Consider the following 20,997-nt stretch of genomic DNA (forward strand, 5'->3'; position numbering starts at 1 on the left):
ATGAGGCAAAGTACAAATGTGTTTAGCAAAGGTGGAAAGTGGAAGAAGAATTTGGAAGAACGTATACTAGGAGAAGGAGAGAAAAGAAAAAGACCAGTTGGACCAGTAAAAGATACTACGGTGGCTGTCATCTATCTTGTCATACTCCCTCTCTACTGTGTTTTAGAATCCTAACATTTATAGGTTTTTCTGAAGTAGGGTAATAAGTCTCTGTTGGGGATGAGACCTTTTACAATTTCTGACTACCCTTTTAAATAAGAGAAAAGAGGCATATTTATTTCAGTCTTAAGTAGTGGGATTCATGTTCGGCCAGAGAAGTTAGTTTGAACAATACGAAACATTTGTTAAGCTAATGTGCTTGACTTGTAAATTTATGGCCACATGCTTTTTTCCTCAAAATTCCAAAGTTGGAAAACTAGCCACACAGTTCATTTCTCAGGTTTTTAGTTTTTGCTTTAAATTGTGGAATTTTCCTTGACTATATAGCCAATATATTTGTATTTCAGTCAATTAAAGCAGCTTTTTATAAACATAACAATTCTGATTAAAGAAGTATCTTTTGACTGGTCTCTTATGTTGTATTTTTATCTGCATTTAATACGTATGTTAGTTTATGATGAAATAGAGTAGTAGTCAGTCATTGGGTCATATACATGATGCCAGTCATTTCTCATTATTTATTCCCTTTGAATTCCCATTAAAAACCTGTTCTTGAATTATTCTTGTTTTGTCATCTGGTACCCAGTATTATGTGGGCTATAAATTCTCTATTCTCAAGAATGGATCATGTAGTCTCTTGAACTTGGGTAAGTATGGTTACCTCCAAATATATGGATACTTGGATAGGTATTCCAGTTGCCTCTAAAATTTTTAAAGATAAACCTAATGTGTCTTTTAAGTACATTAAATTCTTTTTAAAAAGTCCTTGAAAGTCTTTTATAAACCAAAGAAAACAATAATTTGAGGCAAAGTAGGTTTTCATCCTGTAATTTGAATGTGAGCATATATATTTTGATTGTTTTTAACTTAATTAGAATGTAAAATGTTTCAAGTTTGAGGGTCTGTGGGGAGAAGGATATCCTTAACCTAAATAAAGAAATAGATTACAGATGCTGGACTCTGAAATATTCTGCGTAATTTTGTGCATATTTAGGGGGAGCATCTGTTGCCCCTTTTCAGATTGTCAAGGGGTCTATGCCTGCTCCCCTCCCCCTTAAAGAAAGTAAGGGACCACTGATCTAGTCCTTTAGCCTCTTTTTGCACACATGAAAATGAAGCCAAAGACTCAAGGTCAAACAGCTAATTAATAGCAGAGCTGGGATTAAAACTCAAGTCTCTTTCCCAGGTCAGTTCTCATTCCATTATATTGACAGTCCTCAGGCACATTATTTTGATTCTGAAACACACACTAAGCCACTACATATATAATTGCTGCTTAATTAGGACTCTTTTATATTTGAAGCCATTTGGGTTTATATTTCTTGTTTAAAATGAACATAGTCCCAAATTTGGCACATAAGTTCTCTTATCTATTTTAAATTATTTAAAATATTTTTTAAAATCCTGAAGTTTGGTAACATCAGTTCATCATTATTCATAAACAGCTTTACTTAATTACTTGATATTGAACTGAAAAATGGTTAGAATCCTGGGCCAAAACCTGCACATTTTTCTGATTCTTTCTATAATGTTGCCATCACCATCCAATAGAAATGCTCTCTTAGACTAAAATGGAATATATTTGTTCATTTACATTTTAAATACTTTGCTTTCAGAAGAAATAATTAAAACCAAATTGCTGTTTAAAGTATTGTGTGTGTATTATTAGTGGCACTTTTGTGAGATTTTGAAAAAAATCACACTTAAACAGAGTTTTTATCTACAATAAGCATTTAGTTCTCACTACTCCTTCACATATGCTTCCTGGATAATGCACAAAGATCATTTTTCAGACTCTGGTATCTTGCAGCTTCAAATTCATGATAAAGAGAGTTGGTAAAGTATTCAGATTTTATTTAACCTCTTTACTAAATAAAATTTTTACTTTTTCATTCATTAATTTATTTGCTCACTTAATAAATATTGAGCATGTGTTATATGCCAGGCACTGTTCTAGATACTTGTTAAGTGCCACCAGGATCTTATCAGTCCTGCCTTCATCATTGTGTACTGTTTCTTTATCGTGTACTGTTTCGTTCTCTTTGAATTATGGAATAAACTCTAATGCAGGATTTGCATGTTAGACTTCCTTATGTCCTCTCTCAAAGAACTATTTGAGCTTTGCCACTCATGTTTTGAGAATCTGGAGGTAAAATATTGTAAACACTTTTTGACTATTACAGGGAAGGAGTGTCTAGCAATCTGATTAATCATATATTAATAGATATTTCTAGTTTAGAGACTACCAGATGAACTTTTAATTATGACTGTGATGCAAATGAAAACAACACTGGTGTATTTTCTTCTGCATTGCATTTTAAGAGGATCAGCTTTCAACACCAGTTAACTTTTCCCAATAAACAATTGATTCCTTAATGGTAGTTGGGGGATGTTGACATTGAGGCATCTCCAGCTTTTACCTACACATGTCCAGGTGGGCTTAAACTCCTGGAGAAGAGTAACAAAAAGCCTGTCTGTTGGTCCGTGCTGATATATGATTTCTAAATTCTCAGTTAAGCCTTTAGTTCTGTTTAGCAGCCCTACAGCTTGTCTTGACTGTCTTTCTCATTTCCTTTAGCTGTTCTAGACCTAATATTACCATTCTCCTTAAAATTCTAGTAAGTAAAATTCAACGGGAGTCCCTTTACTGTATGAGTTCTTAGAGCTGTTATCATTCTGATGTGTATTCTGAGCCTCCAAAAGGGTCGTGCTGGATTCAGCTTAATCCAAACTTATTTGACTATAGAAACCATACCCACCCCCCACCTACCACCCTTTCAAAGAACACCTGTTAACATACATAGAACATTTGGGACATGGAGATTTGTACTGTTCTCCTTCTTATTTCTGAATATGCCTATGATCTGACTTCTTAACCATTAACTGCCCAGTAATCCAGTGACTTCTCAGAACTGGAACCCTTGTGTTATTCATGGATGCTTCCCATAGAGACTTGTACGTTGCCTTCTACCAAGTTAAGGCATTAGTTTTAGGGAAGTGGTTGTTGCTCGGTTTAGCCACTCTTGTTCATAATATTTAATGGATAGTAAAAGAAAGAATACAGCCATTTAGGTGGTAAAGGCAGGGCGGACAATATGAACTGATCCATTTGTTTCATTTTGTTTTTAATGGACTTCCTTTTATGTTTCTATATTATTCTCTGTATTTTATACATTTTGCGTAGATAAATTCACCTATATGTGTGCAATTTGAGTTTTTTTAAGATTAAATTTAGATTTTAGATATAAAACACAACAAAAAGATATGCTTTAAGAATCTCAGTTATAGGCAGATGGCTAAAAATTGTGTAGATAAAAATTAAACGTTTACATACTTTTATGTTGAATTTCAAAGCTTTAAAAAATTCTTCTCACTTACCAGTGACACATAAGTGACTACAGCTGTATCAGTGTCCATCCTTTTTCTCTCCCTTTACCTGAGCCATAGCTTTTAGGTCCTTTGAGATGACCATTACTTCAATTCCAGGGCAGGTCAAAGGTCCTGTGTGAGTGAGTGTGGCAACTGCCATCTTTCATCTTGTCATGGGTAGCTCTCCATTACTGCTGCCTAACTACATAATTTTTTAGAAGTTACCTAATATAATCTGTTTCCTTTAATACATGAAAAAAGGAGAGAGAACAAGAAATAGATATTAATAAGTAACTTGCCCATGGGACTAACATTAGATAATGGCTGAAATTAGAGCCAGGGGCCAAGTCTTTCTCTGCCTTGTCTTACTTGAGTGCTGTAATCCATCTTCTTCTCTGGACTGTGGTTGAGCCAAAGGAAGACTGAGCATCCATGGGTTAAGGAGAGCCTAGGAGAGTCCTGTTGCCAAAGTAGGCTGGGCCAGTCAGCAGGGCAGAGCTGCATTGATGACCATCAGTGTTTGAACTTGGTGTGTGGTCATTGCCAGGCTCCCAGAACATGTGCTGGACATCATTTATGTGGCAAGTTCTTTACTCGGGAAGACTTTGAGCACTTTTTAAATTTTAGCCAAAGCACATTTTATTCTTATAAGTAATTTGTGTTCATTGTAGAAATCTTAGGAAAAAACACTTCCCCTCCATCAACCAAAACAAGGAAGATAAAAAAAAATCATCTGTAATCACACTGCTCTGAGATATAAAGGAGAATGTTTCAGTAAGTTTCACCTACATTTTGAACAAACAACCTGTCTCTTTGCTTCTGTTTTATCACTATGTATTTAGGGAAAAAATGTACCTTTTAGCCAAAGTATCAGTACATCTACCTCACTATTCTTAAGACATATACATGTAGCAGCTGGATCTCCACAGATAGGGAAATAACATACATACAGCCCTGGCAGAGCTAGTGTTCCTTGAGACTCTTCATGGAGAGCAGGAGCTCTGACTTCACTCTGCTTGAGAGGCGGCCATAAATTATCGAAACGAAAAGCTATGGTTACTTTTTCTTCCACAACAAGAACTGCAAGTTGCTTACTATTGCATCCAACTTTCAGTCTCCAACTCAGTGACAAGATGGACTTGAGCTGTAAAAATAATTTCTATAGACCTTCACATGGAAGGCAAACATTAGGGATTTCAAAAGTGTTTTACATTGTAGTAGAGAGAGCATCAAAATTTAGAGTGAAACATTACTGTTACTTAGGGAAATGAGAAGTTATTTGAGACAAAATTAAGTCTTCGAAGTCCTCCCGAGTTTCTCTTCCATTTGGAATCAAATCACATTTTAAGAATGCTTTGTAAAATGGGAACAAATTTTTTTTAAATGATAGCATTTCCATTAGTTTGGAAGTATGAATATATTAGAATAGAATAGAATAGAATTACTACAACAACAGCAAACCCTTTTCTATTATTGTAATAGAAATGCCAGTGTGCTCCTGGGAGCTTGGCATTTACAACAGCATGTGCACTTGCACTGACAGACAAGAGTTTTAGTGCACATGTTGGAAATGCCCCGCTTCCAAGAGCATGTGTCTTTTCTATTACAGTAATGATGCAAGCAGGCATTCCATGCAGGGAATCTTTGTGGTGGTTTATGTACATTGTCAGTTCTTGCAGCAGTCCTGCAAGATAGGTATTATTAATCCCTTTATACAGATGAGAAAAATCAAGGCCAGGTTACTTGCCTAAGGTTATTTAACTGAGATGGATTGGCATTAGAGGAAAATGGATCTTATTTTAGAAAGTTTTAATTCTCTCTCAAAGTCTACCTTACATCGTGTTCCCCTGCATATTCTGTTGCCTCTGACTTTCTCATATAGGGTACATTTTGCTTTAGGCAACAAATGTGTTACTAAAATAGTTACCAATTTTTTTTTCATTAACTGGATTGTTTTGAATACACAAAGAATCCTCATTTATGAAGAATCCCATAGGACATTGGAAAACAATCTCTGTAAAAGTAAATACTCTGATCATTTTAAAATTTAATTTATATTTTTAATAAGGTTTTACTTAAAATAGGATGGTATAGCTGTAAGTTTTAACAGTTATGATAGTAATACGTTTTTGTTAATATAAATTTTTTTCATGTATTTTTCTTAATGCTCAGACCAGTTTCATATCTCATACTTGACTTCTTGGAATGGGGAGCATTTAGATTATATGATAAGCTAGAAATGGTATACATTTTTTATATCGCAAGTTATATATTCTTTATTGTTTTATTTACTATGTTTACTTAAATGTATTTTTACTAGAAAATCCTCCTATAGGCTGAATTCTAATCATCTAGGTCAGCGGTCCCTGTACCAGCAGCAGCATTACCACCTGGGATCAGGGGTGGGGCCCAGCAGTCTGTGGTATAACAAGCCCTTCAGGTGATTCTGATGCACATTCCAGTTTGTGAAGCACAGAGCTATATGTTCCACATACCAGGAGTGGGAGAGGGTTTGTGTGTTCTTTCATCTAACAGATGCTTTTTGAATGTTTCCTTCAAGACAGTCTTCTGTGACACGGGTGCTAAAGACCTGTGTCTCAGTGGATGTTGAAGTCCTCTGCTTCCAGCTTAACTCTTAAGTATGACAGAGAGGTGAACTCTTAGAGATGGTTTTAGTTAAGTTTAAAGTTGAGGGGTCAAGCCAGATCTTCAGGGTGTGGGTGGAGGAATTTGACTACCGAGGCCTGCATTCCCCCTTCTGGGGTCTGAGCACTGCTTTCTTCCTTACCGCTTGTCTCTGGTAAGCAGAATTAGTTTCCAGAGTTTGTCCTTCACCTCAGCTCCTAAAGCATTTCTGAAGGTTGTTTTGCTGTGAGCAACAACAGGAAATAAACGGGTAAAAGGACCTTCTGTCCCCTCCCCCATTTAGGGGAAGTAAGACAAAGGTGTGTAGAGGTGCTAGGAGTTGATGTTTGGACACTAAAGGGCTCTAGTAAACTTCATCTGCATTTCAGAAGTTGTGGACCCAGGTGAGAGGCCATGTTAAGGGAGGGGTGGCGGGGAGCACTGAATTGTGGGGGCATCATTGGGGGTTGTGCAGATGGGGCCGGGGAGCCTAGCTGATCTGCTCCTTAAGGGTGGAAGTCTGGAGCTGCTTTGCTTATATTAGAGAATGTTGGCATTAGAGAAAGTGGAATGTAAAAATTGGGGCAAATAATTTAAATTCCTAAGCGTTTTGTGGCTTTATAGTTGTGCAAATAACTCAAATTCTACCTAATTTGTTTATCACCCTTCCTGGCTGCCCACCCAGAATTTGGGGCTGGGCAATGGTTGTTTCCCTCAAATATGCATGTTAAAATACAGAAATACATTCTGGAAAATTACTTGATGGTGGTGGGGAAACCCTTATGTACCTCAGGATTGGAGGATGACATGGAGTGATGTGATATATATTTTTTTAATCCAACACATTCCCCTTAAACTAAGCTCCTTCCAGGTGTCCATTATAGATGGTTAAATTAGTGGATAAGTGGCAGTTCTTTTGTTCAGAAATAATTTCAAGTAACTAATGCCGTTCATATCTAACACAGTTATTCTGATCATATGGATCTTTGTATGAAGTGGTGCGAGAATCTACATTAACAGGAAAACAAAAGCGCTACTGAACAGAATGCCTCTGGGAACTCTTGGTTGGCCCATCCAGTGCATGCTCCGTAAATTTTTATGTTGTTTATATGGTGTGCTGTGCTTTACAGTCTGGTCTTTGCATTAATTTGCCATTGTCTTTCTCTCAAATATTAATGAAGTGTAGGAGCGACTTTATTCCAAATAGGCATTTTTAAGGTGGACCACAAAATAAAGCTTTTCCTTTAAAAAATAATTTTTCTGAAAGACAGAAACTGCTTCATTAGTGATGCTGGCAAAATCTCCTAATGCCTTTCAATAAGCTATTTAAGGTTGGTATTAGAAATTAGGGCTAGAGGATTTAATTAGCCAGCTCATAGGATGCAGTCTTTTTAATTCAGGATTTCCCTTTGAGAAAATTATGTAGTTGAAGAAGGAATATCATATTTTAGATAAGCTGGGTTTTGAGTTGAGTTTATTGCCTGTCTTGGGCCCTTACCAGGTCTATACTGCTGATCTGGAAATTGTGCTTGATTTGAATTAAAACTTTTAGTTTTTAAAATTGATAATTGCCATGTGGCATGTTGGATTGTGTGCAGTAGTTCTCCGAGTTTGGAAAGGTAAAAGTTGGGTTTTGGAGGGCAATGATTAACTCATACATGTTACCAGGGACACATAATCAGGTATTAGTTACTAAACGATTAGCTCATGCCGTGGGTTTAGTTACCCAATGAATACTTTGTTATGAGAGTGTTAAATGTTAACACTTTTGCATTTTTAGACTTAACTTTAAAAACATACAAGAAACCTCTTACAACCCTTACCATCCTTTCAGCTATAACATTACATTGCTTTGGTTTCTGCCTTTAATTTCCCCAGGGGTTCTTTTTATTTAGGAAAAGGGTGAAAGATGTATTTGTGTAAGTACTACACCAGTGCTTCTGTTAAATTCTTTTTCAACAAAGAATATGTTACTTGAGCACCTCATGCACAGGGTGCATATTTTTATGAAAACAATGTGTCCTGAAAGCAGTAGTTTTTAGTGTATATTTATTTCATGTGTACCAATTTAATGTAGCTTAGACAATTTCTAATGTTTTCAGTTTGTAACCATTTTTCAGTTAACTGAGTACATATACATACATGTAGAAAACAGCCAACCTTTAGAAATTCTTTGTATATTTTAAAACAGTTGTCTTTCCAGTCTGGTATCATGGGTCTCCTTGTCGCCTTTAAAATGTAGCTAAAATCTCACCTTAGATATGGAAAATCAGCTTTCAAGGAAAGCTTGTTTTAGAATATCAGTGAAGAATTAAATATTTGCTTTCTGGAAAGCTTAATTAATCCTCCTTAATGTGAAATTAATGTAAGCGATTTGATTATGTTTTCCTATGTGATAAATTTGCCCCCCTTTCTGCTGACTTATTAACTGCTGACCCTACTGTAAGATCTAAGTGCAAAACTTAAAAAGTTTTGGCCTTGTGGACTCCCCTGAAATGCTCCTGGGGACCTATGGCTGTCCCTGCTTTGAGAATCATTGCATTATAACATTTTAGAAATATCTATGGTTACTTAAAAAAAAAAAAAAAACCTCTCCCTTAAAATTTCCTGGTTTTCTCTGTGTATGAAAGTAACACTTTCATGCTTATTTTTCAGTCCACTTCAGAGTGAGACTCCCCTTCTCCTCTAAGATTCCAGTAGCATAGAAAAAAAAGTGTTACGGATGAAGGGAATGTATCCAGCACCCCTCCCCTGTTTCTCCAGCTGGGAAGGGAAGGAAAGGGAAATAAAATTTAATGAGCACTTTTACTATGTGCCAGGTGCTTTACATATGTTATTCCATTTTAATCCCCAAAACAACCCTACGAGGTATTTCTAGCGAAATTTTGCACGTGAATAGAGCAAGTCTCAGAGAGGTTAAACTGAAGTGTGTCACACAGTATTTAAGTGGACAGAACCTGATCTGAACCAAAGTCTGTTATCAAGGCCTTTATAACTCTGTACCTTGGTATTTGCTTAGTTTTTCTTCAGTTCCTGCAGATTGAGAATGTGGATACTAATGTTATATTAGGCTCCGTGGTGGCATGATGACAAAACAATTTGACTACCTGTGAGGTTTGCTCTTACGGGATTAACTGTCTTTGATATATTTTTATAAAGTCAAATGAATATATTTATGAAAAAGGTTTATATAATTTTTTCAGTTTTAGCTCTTCGAAAATAAAACAGTTAATTATCCATGTTTTATCACAGACTGCAGGATTACCCTTTTTGTGTTGTCAATTCTGTCACATAGAACAGCTGACTATCCCAGAAGGAGATTTTGCATTTACAAGCTTAAAACAGCTGTTCATTTGGGATTGTCAGAACTCCAGAAAGGCAAAATCCATTCTCAGGAACATTATTTTATTCAGGTCACCCGGTACCTAAGACATAAGACCATCAGGGGTTGGGGAGAGGGAGAGAGGGAAGAATGACTTGTAGCCATCTAAGGACCTTTGAGGGAGGAATATTCTCCCTGCTTCACCTGTGGGTGCTCTGGCATGATTTAGGATCCAGAGAGTGAGTTGGTGGAATTTCAAAGACGTTTTCTCAAATTGGTGAAGCCAAAATACACGACCGGACAACTCTGAGGTGAGGCTTGATGAAATTCCTACGTATTGCCTCAGTAGTACGTTGTCTTAAAAAGTAATTTACCTGCTGTCCTCTTACGTGTGAGTGCTACTTTCTTGTATCTCAAGTAAAGCCTCTCACCTCTAGCAACATCAGTCATTCCAACGTAGAAGATGGGGAAAAAACCCAAATAGGCCTCTGAATGTCAAATAGCTGCCACAAAGCTAGTCAAACAAGAGGTGCAGCTGATCTGAGGGCAGAGAATTTTCTATGAAAAACACTAGCAATAGAGGAGAGAATTCATTGTGATAGCCGATGGTGGAGAAAAAAAGTAACATAAAGAGCCCATTTTTAAAATACTGCCACCTGCAGTTACAGGGGAGTGCTGCCCCACTCACTTGATAACACCCTAAGTGGTCAGCTGATTAGGGTGGCAGGTAGAACCTACATTTAGAAATACTTGCACCAAAAATGGTTGGAATTTTAAAAGGAGTTTGGTTACTTGGAAGATAATCTAGAATTATTTGGAAAATGAACATTCATGAAACACCTAAAGCTTTGATGATAACAGATTAATAAAGTGTACTTTGTAATACATGTGTGTGTGTTTTGTGCCCTCATACATCCCTTGAATTACATTGTTTTGGAGGTCACAGTATTATAAGTTTGCTTTTTAAAAAATGTTATGAGAGTAGTAAATAGTCAATATAATGAAATTGGATAGTATGTATAGGATTTTCCCTCAGCATAATTGCATGATATCAGGATTCACTTTACTTTACTTCTGACCTGGATAGCTCATATGAATGGAGCAAGTCATTTTTGAAAAACTATTTGAGAGATACATCAGTTTTCCTAAAGGCCACTTCTTTGATAGTTACATTAACCTCTTTTGAAGCACATGTTCTATTATACCCTTACAGACTATTTAAGTACTAACTAGTCTAACTCTTTTGGGTCCTCAGTTGTTTTAGTTTTGCCTGTGACTGGAGAAATTCTCCAATATCGCTTTCATAGAGAGACAAAGATGTTAACTTGGTGGGCAAGGAGATATGTAATGGTGTTAAGCTGAGAGAGATCAATTTTATAAAAGGTTAATTTATGATAACTATCTTCCTACAGTGATAACTGGTTTCTTTGCATACACACATGTATGTGTGACCGGTGGAAAACAAGAGACCCATTGCACTAAATGTACAGAATATACTTGGAAACTTTCTGGGCCCTCTTATGATTCATTGATTTTTTTTTGTCTTAATCTGTAACTGTCCCATAGATTTTTAATTATTGTAGGCCGTTAGGGTACTGGTGTATATATAATAAGGCAAGACTACTCTTACTCATTTCTGAAATTTTCTTGGATATTTACTTTTTATGTGATTTTTTTCTTCATTAAAATACATTTAAAACATGTTAAAATATGATTACACTTACTATGTATCTTTTCTTTAATTGTGATTTTCCAAAAAACTTCTTGATGAAAAGAGATAGAGGAGACTGGACTATCCATTCAGAAAACAGGGATAATGTCTGTGCAATAAAACCAAAGGTTATCATATTACATTTCTCAAAATTTCTTATTTTGAACCAATAATAGTAACTTGATTTTAGAGGATGTTCTTTTAAAACTGATTAATTTCATAAAAAATTATTACAACACTTTTCTCTTTCTACTGTGTTGCTGAGTGTGTACTGTCAAGATAAAATTATATTACTCTGAGAGATTTCTCCTAAGTTAAATAATGTTTCTTTCAACAACCTGGCCTGAAAGAACTCCTCACTCGAAGGAGACTGTAAGTGGGGTTCAGGTGCCCCACGTGTGAACCCTAGACATCATCTGGCTGTCATCCTCAGGTCACATCTCTGCAGCTCCATGCGCAGCACCACTCTCAGAGTTCCCACATGGTACAGAGCCCTCTATGTGAATGAAGGGGAACCTGGAGAAATAGTGCCTGCTAGACAAATTTTATTCAAGTATCATAGATAGTGGAAGGCTGAGAGAGAGAGAGCCAGAGGCTTTATTACATTTGTAGCATTCAGGTTTCTGTCAGGCACTCAAAATCCTGAGGTCATCTGTGGCCTGGAGGTTTCCAAAGGGACTCCCATTAATGTTTGTCACTGGCCTCTGCATGTGGCTTTCAGAGAGGGTAGATGGAACTGAATGGGTGTGCCAAAAAGCTTCAGGATGACCTTCCCCTACATTTAGGAAAAAGGAATGAGGCCCTGTCCAAACAGGGCAGGACTGACTGGTGTCAGTGGTGGTGGGAGGCAGTTTTCAGTTGGCTGTGAGCTGTAGCTGGAGCTGTCTAGGGGGAATTGCTGCCTATGCAGGTTAAGTGTCTCATCTCTGGACCCTTACAAGCAGAGGCCCAATGCCATCTGTCAGGGAGGTTGTGGAGGATTCCTGTGTGGTTCTAAGTTGAAACTACAGGGCCTTTAAGGCCCCTTGCCCCTTGATGATTTTGTGCACCCATGTGTGCGTGTGAGCATGTTTAACAGCCTTACCTCTGTACTGCTTGCTCTCTGTGATGTGAAAGAAAATAGTCATTGTGAGCCTCTTCAGCTGTGGTATGCGTGTGATTTTGTGGGCTTTGCAGCTCCACTGGCACACACTGTGAGAGACCTTGCTGTATTGGAGCATGGGCTAGTGGGACAGCCTGGAATAAAGGTGGAAGGAGAGGAGGAGTTTGTTAAGAAGAAACCTGAGCTGGCCTACCCTAGTTTAAAAATTTTTTTTAAAAGATGGGGAGAGGGGAAGAAAACTACTGAAATAGGGGATTTTTGTCAGGTATATCACAGATTTGAAGTAGACTAATGGTGGCTCATTAATGCTGTGATCTAGGTATAGGTATGATGTGTTGTACATATAGGTATGATGGTGGTATACTGCAGTAAAGTGTTTTCATATGGCTGTGTAAAATACTTCAGCGTATCTGTTGAATACCATTTATTTTTTACTTGTAAGGTGCAGGGGTAGGGAGGTTTGAGTGGCCTGAATGTTTTTACTTGAAAGTAGAAGCCATCATATTTTTTTCCTTGCTGCTGTCAAGTACTACACATTTTAAAGAATTAAAATATTTCACAGCATCTGAATGCAGATTCTCCTTCCTTTCTCGCACATAGGTTTCCACTTGAGTGGCACAGTGACGGAACCTGCAATACAATCGGAGCCAGAAACTGTTTGCAACGTGGCCATCAGCTTTGATCGTTGCAAGATTACCTCAGTGACCTGCAGCTGTGGAAACAAGGACATATTTTATTGTGCTCATGTTGTGGCACTGTCTTTATACCGCATCCGCAAGCCAGATCAGGTCAAATTGCATCTTCCCATTTCAGAGACTCTCTTTCAAATGAATAGAGACCAACTACAAAAATTTGTACAGTATTTGATCACAGTGCACCATACAGAAGTTTTGCCAACTGCTCAAAAATTAGCAGATGAAATTCTTTCCCAGAATTCAGAAATCAACCAAGTTCATGGTGAGTATAGACATTCATTCTATAGATTGATTCTTTGGATTATTTTTCATTTATAAATTTAATTCTTCTGCATAAAAATGAATTAAATGTGAATTAGATTGTCAGCATTGCTCTTAGGTAGCTGTGAGTTTGCTTAGTTTTGGATCCTAAAACATTTCTTTTGAAGTATTTTGTCCTTTCTACTAGATACCAAGCCTTTTGTGCACAGAAGAGTCTCTCATTTGTTAAAGCTTGGCTCTTATACTTTTACATTTCATAAAATTTCATCAAATAAATGGTTTTGTATGGTAAACATTTATTTAGTCATTTAATTCACCCTTGGCGGCTGTTGTCAGTGAACTGACTAGTGCATAATCAGAATTTTTTTCATTTTCTTTATAAATTTATTTTCCAAGGCAGGAAGTTTCTGATATGATACCTCACATTAAGAAAATAATTTATTCTTAGAAAAATATTATAACTTATTTAGAGAGAGGTTAGGATATGACTATTATTATATATTAGAAATCTAAAAAAATTTTTTTAAATCTTTTATCAATTGAACATATTATTTCACTTATTTGTAAACATATTTATCAACTGTTTATTTTGTGCATTGCAATTATGTTGACTCACATATACGTATAACTTTTCAGAAATAAACCCACCACCTATTTCATATAGTATATTAATAAAGGATAAGAGATACTGTTAAATTACAGGTTACTATGCTTTTAAAACATTTAGACAACCTATTTAAAAATAGCTTGAAGAATGTAACACAGTCTTGACAAAGCAGCTTGTGAGCCTAACATTTTTACATTTCTTCAGTTATAGTGATTGGAGATTTAGGAACAGTCAGTCACCCAGTACTATCCTTCAAGTTTTCTTCAAAGTCATTACATGATAGAGCAAATATAAATGTTTAAGGAAAGCAGTTTGAGATCATTTCTTTAAAACTTTTAAAACTGTGAGATATAACACATCTCATAAAATATGCATAAATTAAGGTGCAGATCAACAAAGTAAACCAATACCCAGGCCAAGAAATAGACCACTCTCAGCACTTGCGAGGATTCCACATGCTCTTTCCCAGTTAGTCACAAGCACCTTTCTGTTCTCCATGGTGACCACTGTCTGATTTTTTTTTTTATGGTAATCATTTCCTTGGTGGTTTGTGTTTTGCTGCTGACAACATTAAACACTAGTCTTATTTGATTTTAAACTTTATGTATCTGACTTCTTTCACTGAAAATCATGTTTGTAAGATTTGCTCATATTGCTTCATGTACCCATAGTTCATTCATTTTCATTGCTCTAAAGCACACTGTCCAATAGAAGTACAGTACAAGCCACGTGTATAATTTAAAACATTCTAGTAGCTTCATTTAAAAAGAAAGAAGTAAAATTTTAGTAATGCTTTATTTATCTCATATCTAAAATCAATTCAACATATCATATTATTAACCACATTCATAAATATCTATTCAACAAAAATATTGATATATTTTACTTTTTCATATTAAGTCTTTGAAATCTGGTATCTGTTTTATACTTACAGCACATTCAAAATCAAACTGAGTCACATTGCAGGTGTTCACTAGCCACATGGCTAGTGGCTACCTTACCAGACAGCACAACTCTAGAGTATTCTAGGATATGAGGACACCATGATTTGTGCATTCTGCTGTTGATAAACCTTTTTTTAAATTTAAACATAATTTTTTTTTAATAGAGGTACTGGAGATTGAACCTAGGACCTTGGGCATGCTCAGCGGGTGCTCTACCACTGAGCTATACTCACCCCCTAGTGAATTTTGTTTTGAATAGAGCTGTTGTGCATATTCTTTTACAAGTCTCCAGGTGCCATACAGTACTTTTAACATGTCTCTTATATCAGAGGAAAATCCACGTGGTCATGTTTCATCTAGTGCTCCCCATATCAGGCTGAGTTTTATTAAAGTAGCTGTTATACGGTGTGTAAAGTATTTTACTTGGTAGAGTCCGCCAGCGTTAAATAACAGGATTGTAAACAACTCTCCCACAGAAGTACCTTGGACCTACCGAAAGCACGTGCACTCAAGGACTTTAAAGTAGGCTTCTGCTTTGTCATGTATTTGTCTCAGTCATGTTGCCTTGCAGAAATTCAGGCCAGCTAGCAATCATCTCAGAGATTTCCCAGGAGCCTATTTGTGGCTTCTTACTAAATTGTTCAGTGGCAGCAGAAGAATAGGATATACCATTTCTTCAAATTTTTATGTATTCTCTTTTTTCCTTTTTAAAATATTTATATAATCCATTGAGGCCACATTGTTCTCTGAGTTTTAGTTTATCCAGAGGTCCACATGAACAATTAGTTGTTTGTTCTGCATTTGTCTTTCCTGTTTTGAAAGATAGCAGCCTCCAAGGTTTCTTATCCAAAAGCTTTTAAAATCCATTTCTTTGTTGAGATAGTGGGACCCTTGAAACAATCTGAAGTTGGACGTGAGGTGTTCACATGACATTGTATTTCTTTCAGAGTTTCTAAAATTAGAAGAAAAAGATATCTAAGGAAATATCAAGGACAGAATGCAGGTTATCTTTAGATTCAGTGTAATTTTCAAATAACTTTTGTATGAGAACAGCTTCATGAGAGCAGTGAACTTAAGCAGTCTATCCCGCCAGCTTTCTCTCCACTTAATTTATCATCAGATTTCTCCTAGCTTGGAAATGAGCCAATTACACAAGCTGCCTTCCTGCCTTCCATTCTAGTGTGACAAGTGGTAAAAAAGAAGAGAGGTAGAAAGCAGGCCGTGACCTTAAGTGATGAAATGGGAAATCTGCTCCCTGGAGAGTCTTATTTTAACTGTTAGATTGATGACTTAGTAGAGGGTGGGATTAAAAATGTTCTGCATTTATTTGACTACATGGTCCCACCTGCCTCCAAATATCTGTACATTAAGCATTCTCTTAACTCATTTTTAAAGCAGTACTTTATTGTTTGGTTTTGTGGATATATTTTTTCTTTGAGAAAAATGTCTTGGATATGACTATTGGAAAGAGTTTATTTTCCTCTAAGGAAAAGCATCACTTTTACCTTGCTAGTTAAATAAGGTTAGGATAGAATTTTAGATTAGATTATTTTACTAGGTATCTTAAAGACAATGAGGTTTAGCATATCTAAATCCTTTTTGAAAGAAAGTCATAGTATAATTTTTAATTAATAACAAAGTATGTTGATAACCACAGATTTTTCCTTTTCACTGTAAGCTTATTCTAATGCATTTAAAATTTGATTAGTTACTTTACTTATTATTTTGAAATATTTTATTTTTAAAAGAATTTTATGCTGAGAAATTAAAAGCTTTTTCAAATCTACTTCAGGCATATTGTTTCTCACAATGTCCTTGTAAGCTAGATATTGCAAATTTATAACTGTATATAATTGTAATAGTTTCTAGATGAAGAAACCAAGGAGAATGGGTTAGTGACTTATCAGAGTCACAGACTGAGTGAAGGTAATTGAAATATAGACTTAGTCATCTTAGTAGTTCAGTCCTTGTCAGTTTTTTTATGTTTCATTTTGTTTTCATAACATTTCCCACACATTTTTTATTCGAGTAAAATCAGTTACTATATATTAAATGGTGACTGTAAGATAATTAATGTTAATGGCCCACCAAGGAGATTGCCAATTGTAGTTTTGCATTTGTAAGCAAACTTGTTTGTCTTGTGTTGTATTCTAATAAAATTTTTTAGCTTCCATATTCTTTAAAAAGAGGCTGTTGTCTTTGCTAAGTACTTACCTAGAAATTTACTGATTTCTAAGTGCTAACCCATTCTCTTGGTTAGTTCAACTCAGCCTTTTCTGGTCATTTATGCTCCCTATTAAATGAAGTATATTATAAATTGATAAATCGTGATGTAGAGACAACATTAAGTTTGAAATCTGGAGGCCTAGAGTTTGGTATTGTCTCTGCTGTGTATTACTTGTGTGACTCTGAGTGAGAGTCTTTTTTTTCTCATTTAAAATGCTTATAATCTTCACTAACAGTATTGGAAGACTTTTAATGATACAATGTATACATGTGTAATAATAATAAAGAAGAGTTTACCTCATGTTGGGGTATCTATAAGTATTCATAGTTAAGAAGAAGGGAGAAGAAATCGATTGAGTGATGGATGATTTAGAGTTGGAGGTCAGCTTGCTTTACTCTGACCCCCTGGCACATATTTCCTTCTCTTCTATTTTTCTCTCTGTTGTGCTTTCTTTTAGTGACCTCCCTATGGCCTAGCCTCTACTGGGCAGACTACAACAAAGAGGGACAGAATTAGTGGGAATTATGGCATTGGTCCCTACTTGGAACAGAGGAAAAGTGTGTCATTTCCATGGCCTTTTAACTCCCAAAGCTTGGGTCAGTCCCAAAAGTAGAGTAGATTCATCCCTCACCTCACTGCCACGTGTCCATAGATACTGTCTCAGTCAGCCAGATGTAGAACGGATGTACAGTTTGACCCTTGAAAAACTTGGGGTTTAGGAGCATCAACCCTTTGCACAGTCAAAAATCCATGAGTAACTTATCATTGATCATGGGTTCCTGTATTTCCTTATATCCACAGTTCTTCTGTATCTGTAGTTCCACATCTGCAGATACAACCAACCACAGATTTTGGTATTCATTAGTCGGGAAAAAAAAAAAATCCCTGTATAAATGAACCCATGCAGTTCAAACCCATGTTGTTCAGGGATTAGCTGTATTCACATGTCAAATGAGGATTGACACATGACATCTAAGATCTTTTCCACCCCTGATTCTGTGACTCTTTGGTGATAGTATTTCTACAGAGACATAGGAGGCACCTAGAATCCATATTGCCAAGGTGTACCTGTTATTATTTTGCCCAGGTGTCCATCTGTGTGTTGTTCCATCAGACATTTTGATTTGTTTGAGCACGGTTCTTATAAAGCTAGCACTATAATTCCATTCATGCCTGTCCTACTTAGCCTCTGTGTCACAGCCATCTTATACATCAATCCAATCAGTCTCTCCCAGATATTACCAAACAAGCAGACCTATTCAGCCTTCCCATGTTCATTGTGTAGCTTATTTTCACTTTATCATAAGCCCTATCGGGGCTGAAACTATGACCTGTGCTATTTTAGTAGACTCCTAAGGACAATATTTAAGAAGTAATAGGCAATTTGTTAAACAAAAAGTAACAATATCCTCAATATAATAAAGGTCATTTATGACAAACCCACAACTAACATACTCAGTGGTGAAAAGCTGAAAGCCTTTTCTCCAAATTCAGGAACAAGACAAGGATGCCTACCTACTCTTGTGACTTTTATTTAACATCGTGTTGGGAGTCCTAGCCACAGCAGTCACACAAGAAAAAGAAATAAGAGGCATCAAAATTGGAAGGGAAGAAGTAAAACTATTTGCAGATGACATGATAACTTTATATAGAAATCCCTGAGGTCTCCACCCTAAAACTGTTAGAACGAATACATGAATTCAGCAGAATTGCAGGATACAAGATTAATAAGCAGAAATCTGTTGCATTTGTATAAACTAATAATGAAATATCAGGAAGAGAAAGGAGAAAAAAATCCTGTTTAAAATCACACCAAAAAGAATAAAATAACTTGGAATAAACTTAACCAATGAGGTGAAAGACCTAAACTCTGAAAACTATAAAACATTGATGAAGGAAATGAAACTGATAAAGAGAAATGGGAAAATATCCCATGTTCTTGGATTGGAAGAATTGATATTGTTAAAATGGCCACACTACCCAAAACAATCTGTAGGTTTAATACAATCCCTTTCAAAATATGGGATTGTATTAAATGACATTTTCCACAAAGCTAGAACAGATAATCCTAAAATTCATATGGAACCACCAAAGACCCAGAATCACCAAAGCAATCTTGAGAAAAAAGAACAAAGTTGCAGGTGTCACTCTTCTAAGCTTCAAACTATACTACAAAGCTATAGTAATCAAAACAGCATGGTACTGGCACAAAGCAGCCACATAGATCAGTGGAACAGGATAGAAAGTCCAGAAATAAACCCACAGACTTATGGTCAATTAATCTATGATAAAGGAGGCAAGAATATAAAATAGAGAAAAGGCAGTCTCTTAAATAACTGGTGCTGGGAAAACTGGACAGCTACATGTAAAAGAATTAAATTAGAACATCCTCTCACATCATATACAAAAATAAACTCAAAATGGATTAAGACCTATGTAAGATCTGAAACCATAAAGCTCCCAGAAGAGAACATAGGCAGAACACTTTTTGACATAAGTTGTAGCAGTATTTTTTTGGCTCTGTCTCTTAAGGCAAAAGTAATAAAAGCAAAAATAGACAAATGGGATCTGATTAAATTTAAAACTTTTGCACAGCAAGGGAAACTGTCAACAAAATGAAAAGACAACCTATGGAATGGGAGAAAATATTTGCAAATGATAACTGACAAGGGGTTAATATCCAAAATATATATACAGCTCATACAATTCAATATAAAAAAACCAAACAACCAAATCAAAAGCTGTGCAGAAGAGCTGAATAGACATTTTCCCAATGAAAAGATGCTCAACATCACTAATTATTAGAGAAAGGCAAATCAGAACCACAATGAGCTATCAGCTCACACCAATCAGAGTGGGTATAGTCAACATCTACAAATTACAAATGTTAGAGAAGCTGTGAGAAAAGGGAACCCTTGTACACTGTTGATGAAACTGTAAATTGGTACAGTCACTATGGAGAACAATATGGAAGTTCCTCAAAAAACTAAAAGTAGAACATGATCCAGCAATTCCAATCCTAGGTATATTTCTAAAAAAACCCGAGAACACTAATTTGAAAAGATACCCCAGTGGTCATAGCAGCGCTATTTATTTACAGTACCCAAGATGTGGAAGCAACTCAAGTGTCCATCTGCAGACAAATGTATAAAGATGTGATGTATTTATATAATGGATTATTACTCAGCCATAAAAAAGAATGGAATTCTGTCATTTACAACAATGTGGATGCATCTGAATATCATGCTTAGTGAAATAAGTCAGAGAAAGACAAATACTATATGATACCACTTATATGTGGAATCTAAAAAAATAAAACAAACAAATGTATATAGCAAAAAAGAAATAGATTCACAGCTGTAGAAAACTAGTGTTAACAGAGGGGAGAGGGAAGGGAGGAGGGGCAAGTTAGGGGTATGGGATTAAGAAATACAAACTACTGTGTATGAAATAGATAATCAGTAAGGATATATTGTATAGCACAGAAAATTATAGCCATTATCTTGTAATAACGTTTAGTGGGGTGTAATCTGTAAAAGTACTGAACTACTATGCTGTACACCTGAAACTAATATAATATTGCAAATTAACTGCTTCAAAACAAAGCAACATAATTTTTTATTCCATTTTGTTTTTAGTAGGAATTTGGAGATTTATTCTGGTACACATACATGTTCCAAATTTAGCAGTGAGTGACAATTAGAGTCATTTGATGGAGGCCTCATGTCACATCTCACTTCCTTTTGTTTCCCTGTGGATGGTCATGTTCATTGTAATTGGGCTTGCATTAGCAATCAGTTTTTGCAAGCATCCTAGGGAGATAATTTGGTTATTACAAGCATATCCTTTCTATTATAGAACATTGTGCCATTGACAGTTGGTGAAACAAAGGTATGACCTACTGCTGGTCAATATAATTAGCAAATCTTTTCTGTAGGAGAGAATTAAATTTGCTACCTCAAAGTACAGTAGTGT

General features: G+C 36.0%; 1 protein-coding gene across 2 annotated transcripts in view; it reads left to right on the forward strand.

Moving 5' to 3' along the window:
- ZSWIM6 (zinc finger SWIM-type containing 6) overlaps nucleotides 1-20,997 on the forward strand; it is a 175,341-nt gene that overhangs the window by 92,397 nt on the left and 61,947 nt on the right. For both annotated transcript variants that reach the window (XM_031445781.2, XM_064480902.1), the window contains exon 2: nucleotides 12,889-13,245. In XM_031445781.2, the coding sequence (XP_031301641.2) occupies nucleotides 12,889-13,245 (357 nt within the window). The remainder of the gene's footprint in view (nucleotides 1-12,888; nucleotides 13,246-20,997) is intronic.

Source organism: Camelus dromedarius, chromosome 3 (genome assembly GCF_036321535.1).
Source record: "Camelus dromedarius isolate mCamDro1 chromosome 3, mCamDro1.pat, whole genome shotgun sequence".
In the NCBI taxonomy this organism is placed as follows: Eukaryota; Metazoa; Chordata; class Mammalia; order Artiodactyla; family Camelidae; genus Camelus; species Camelus dromedarius.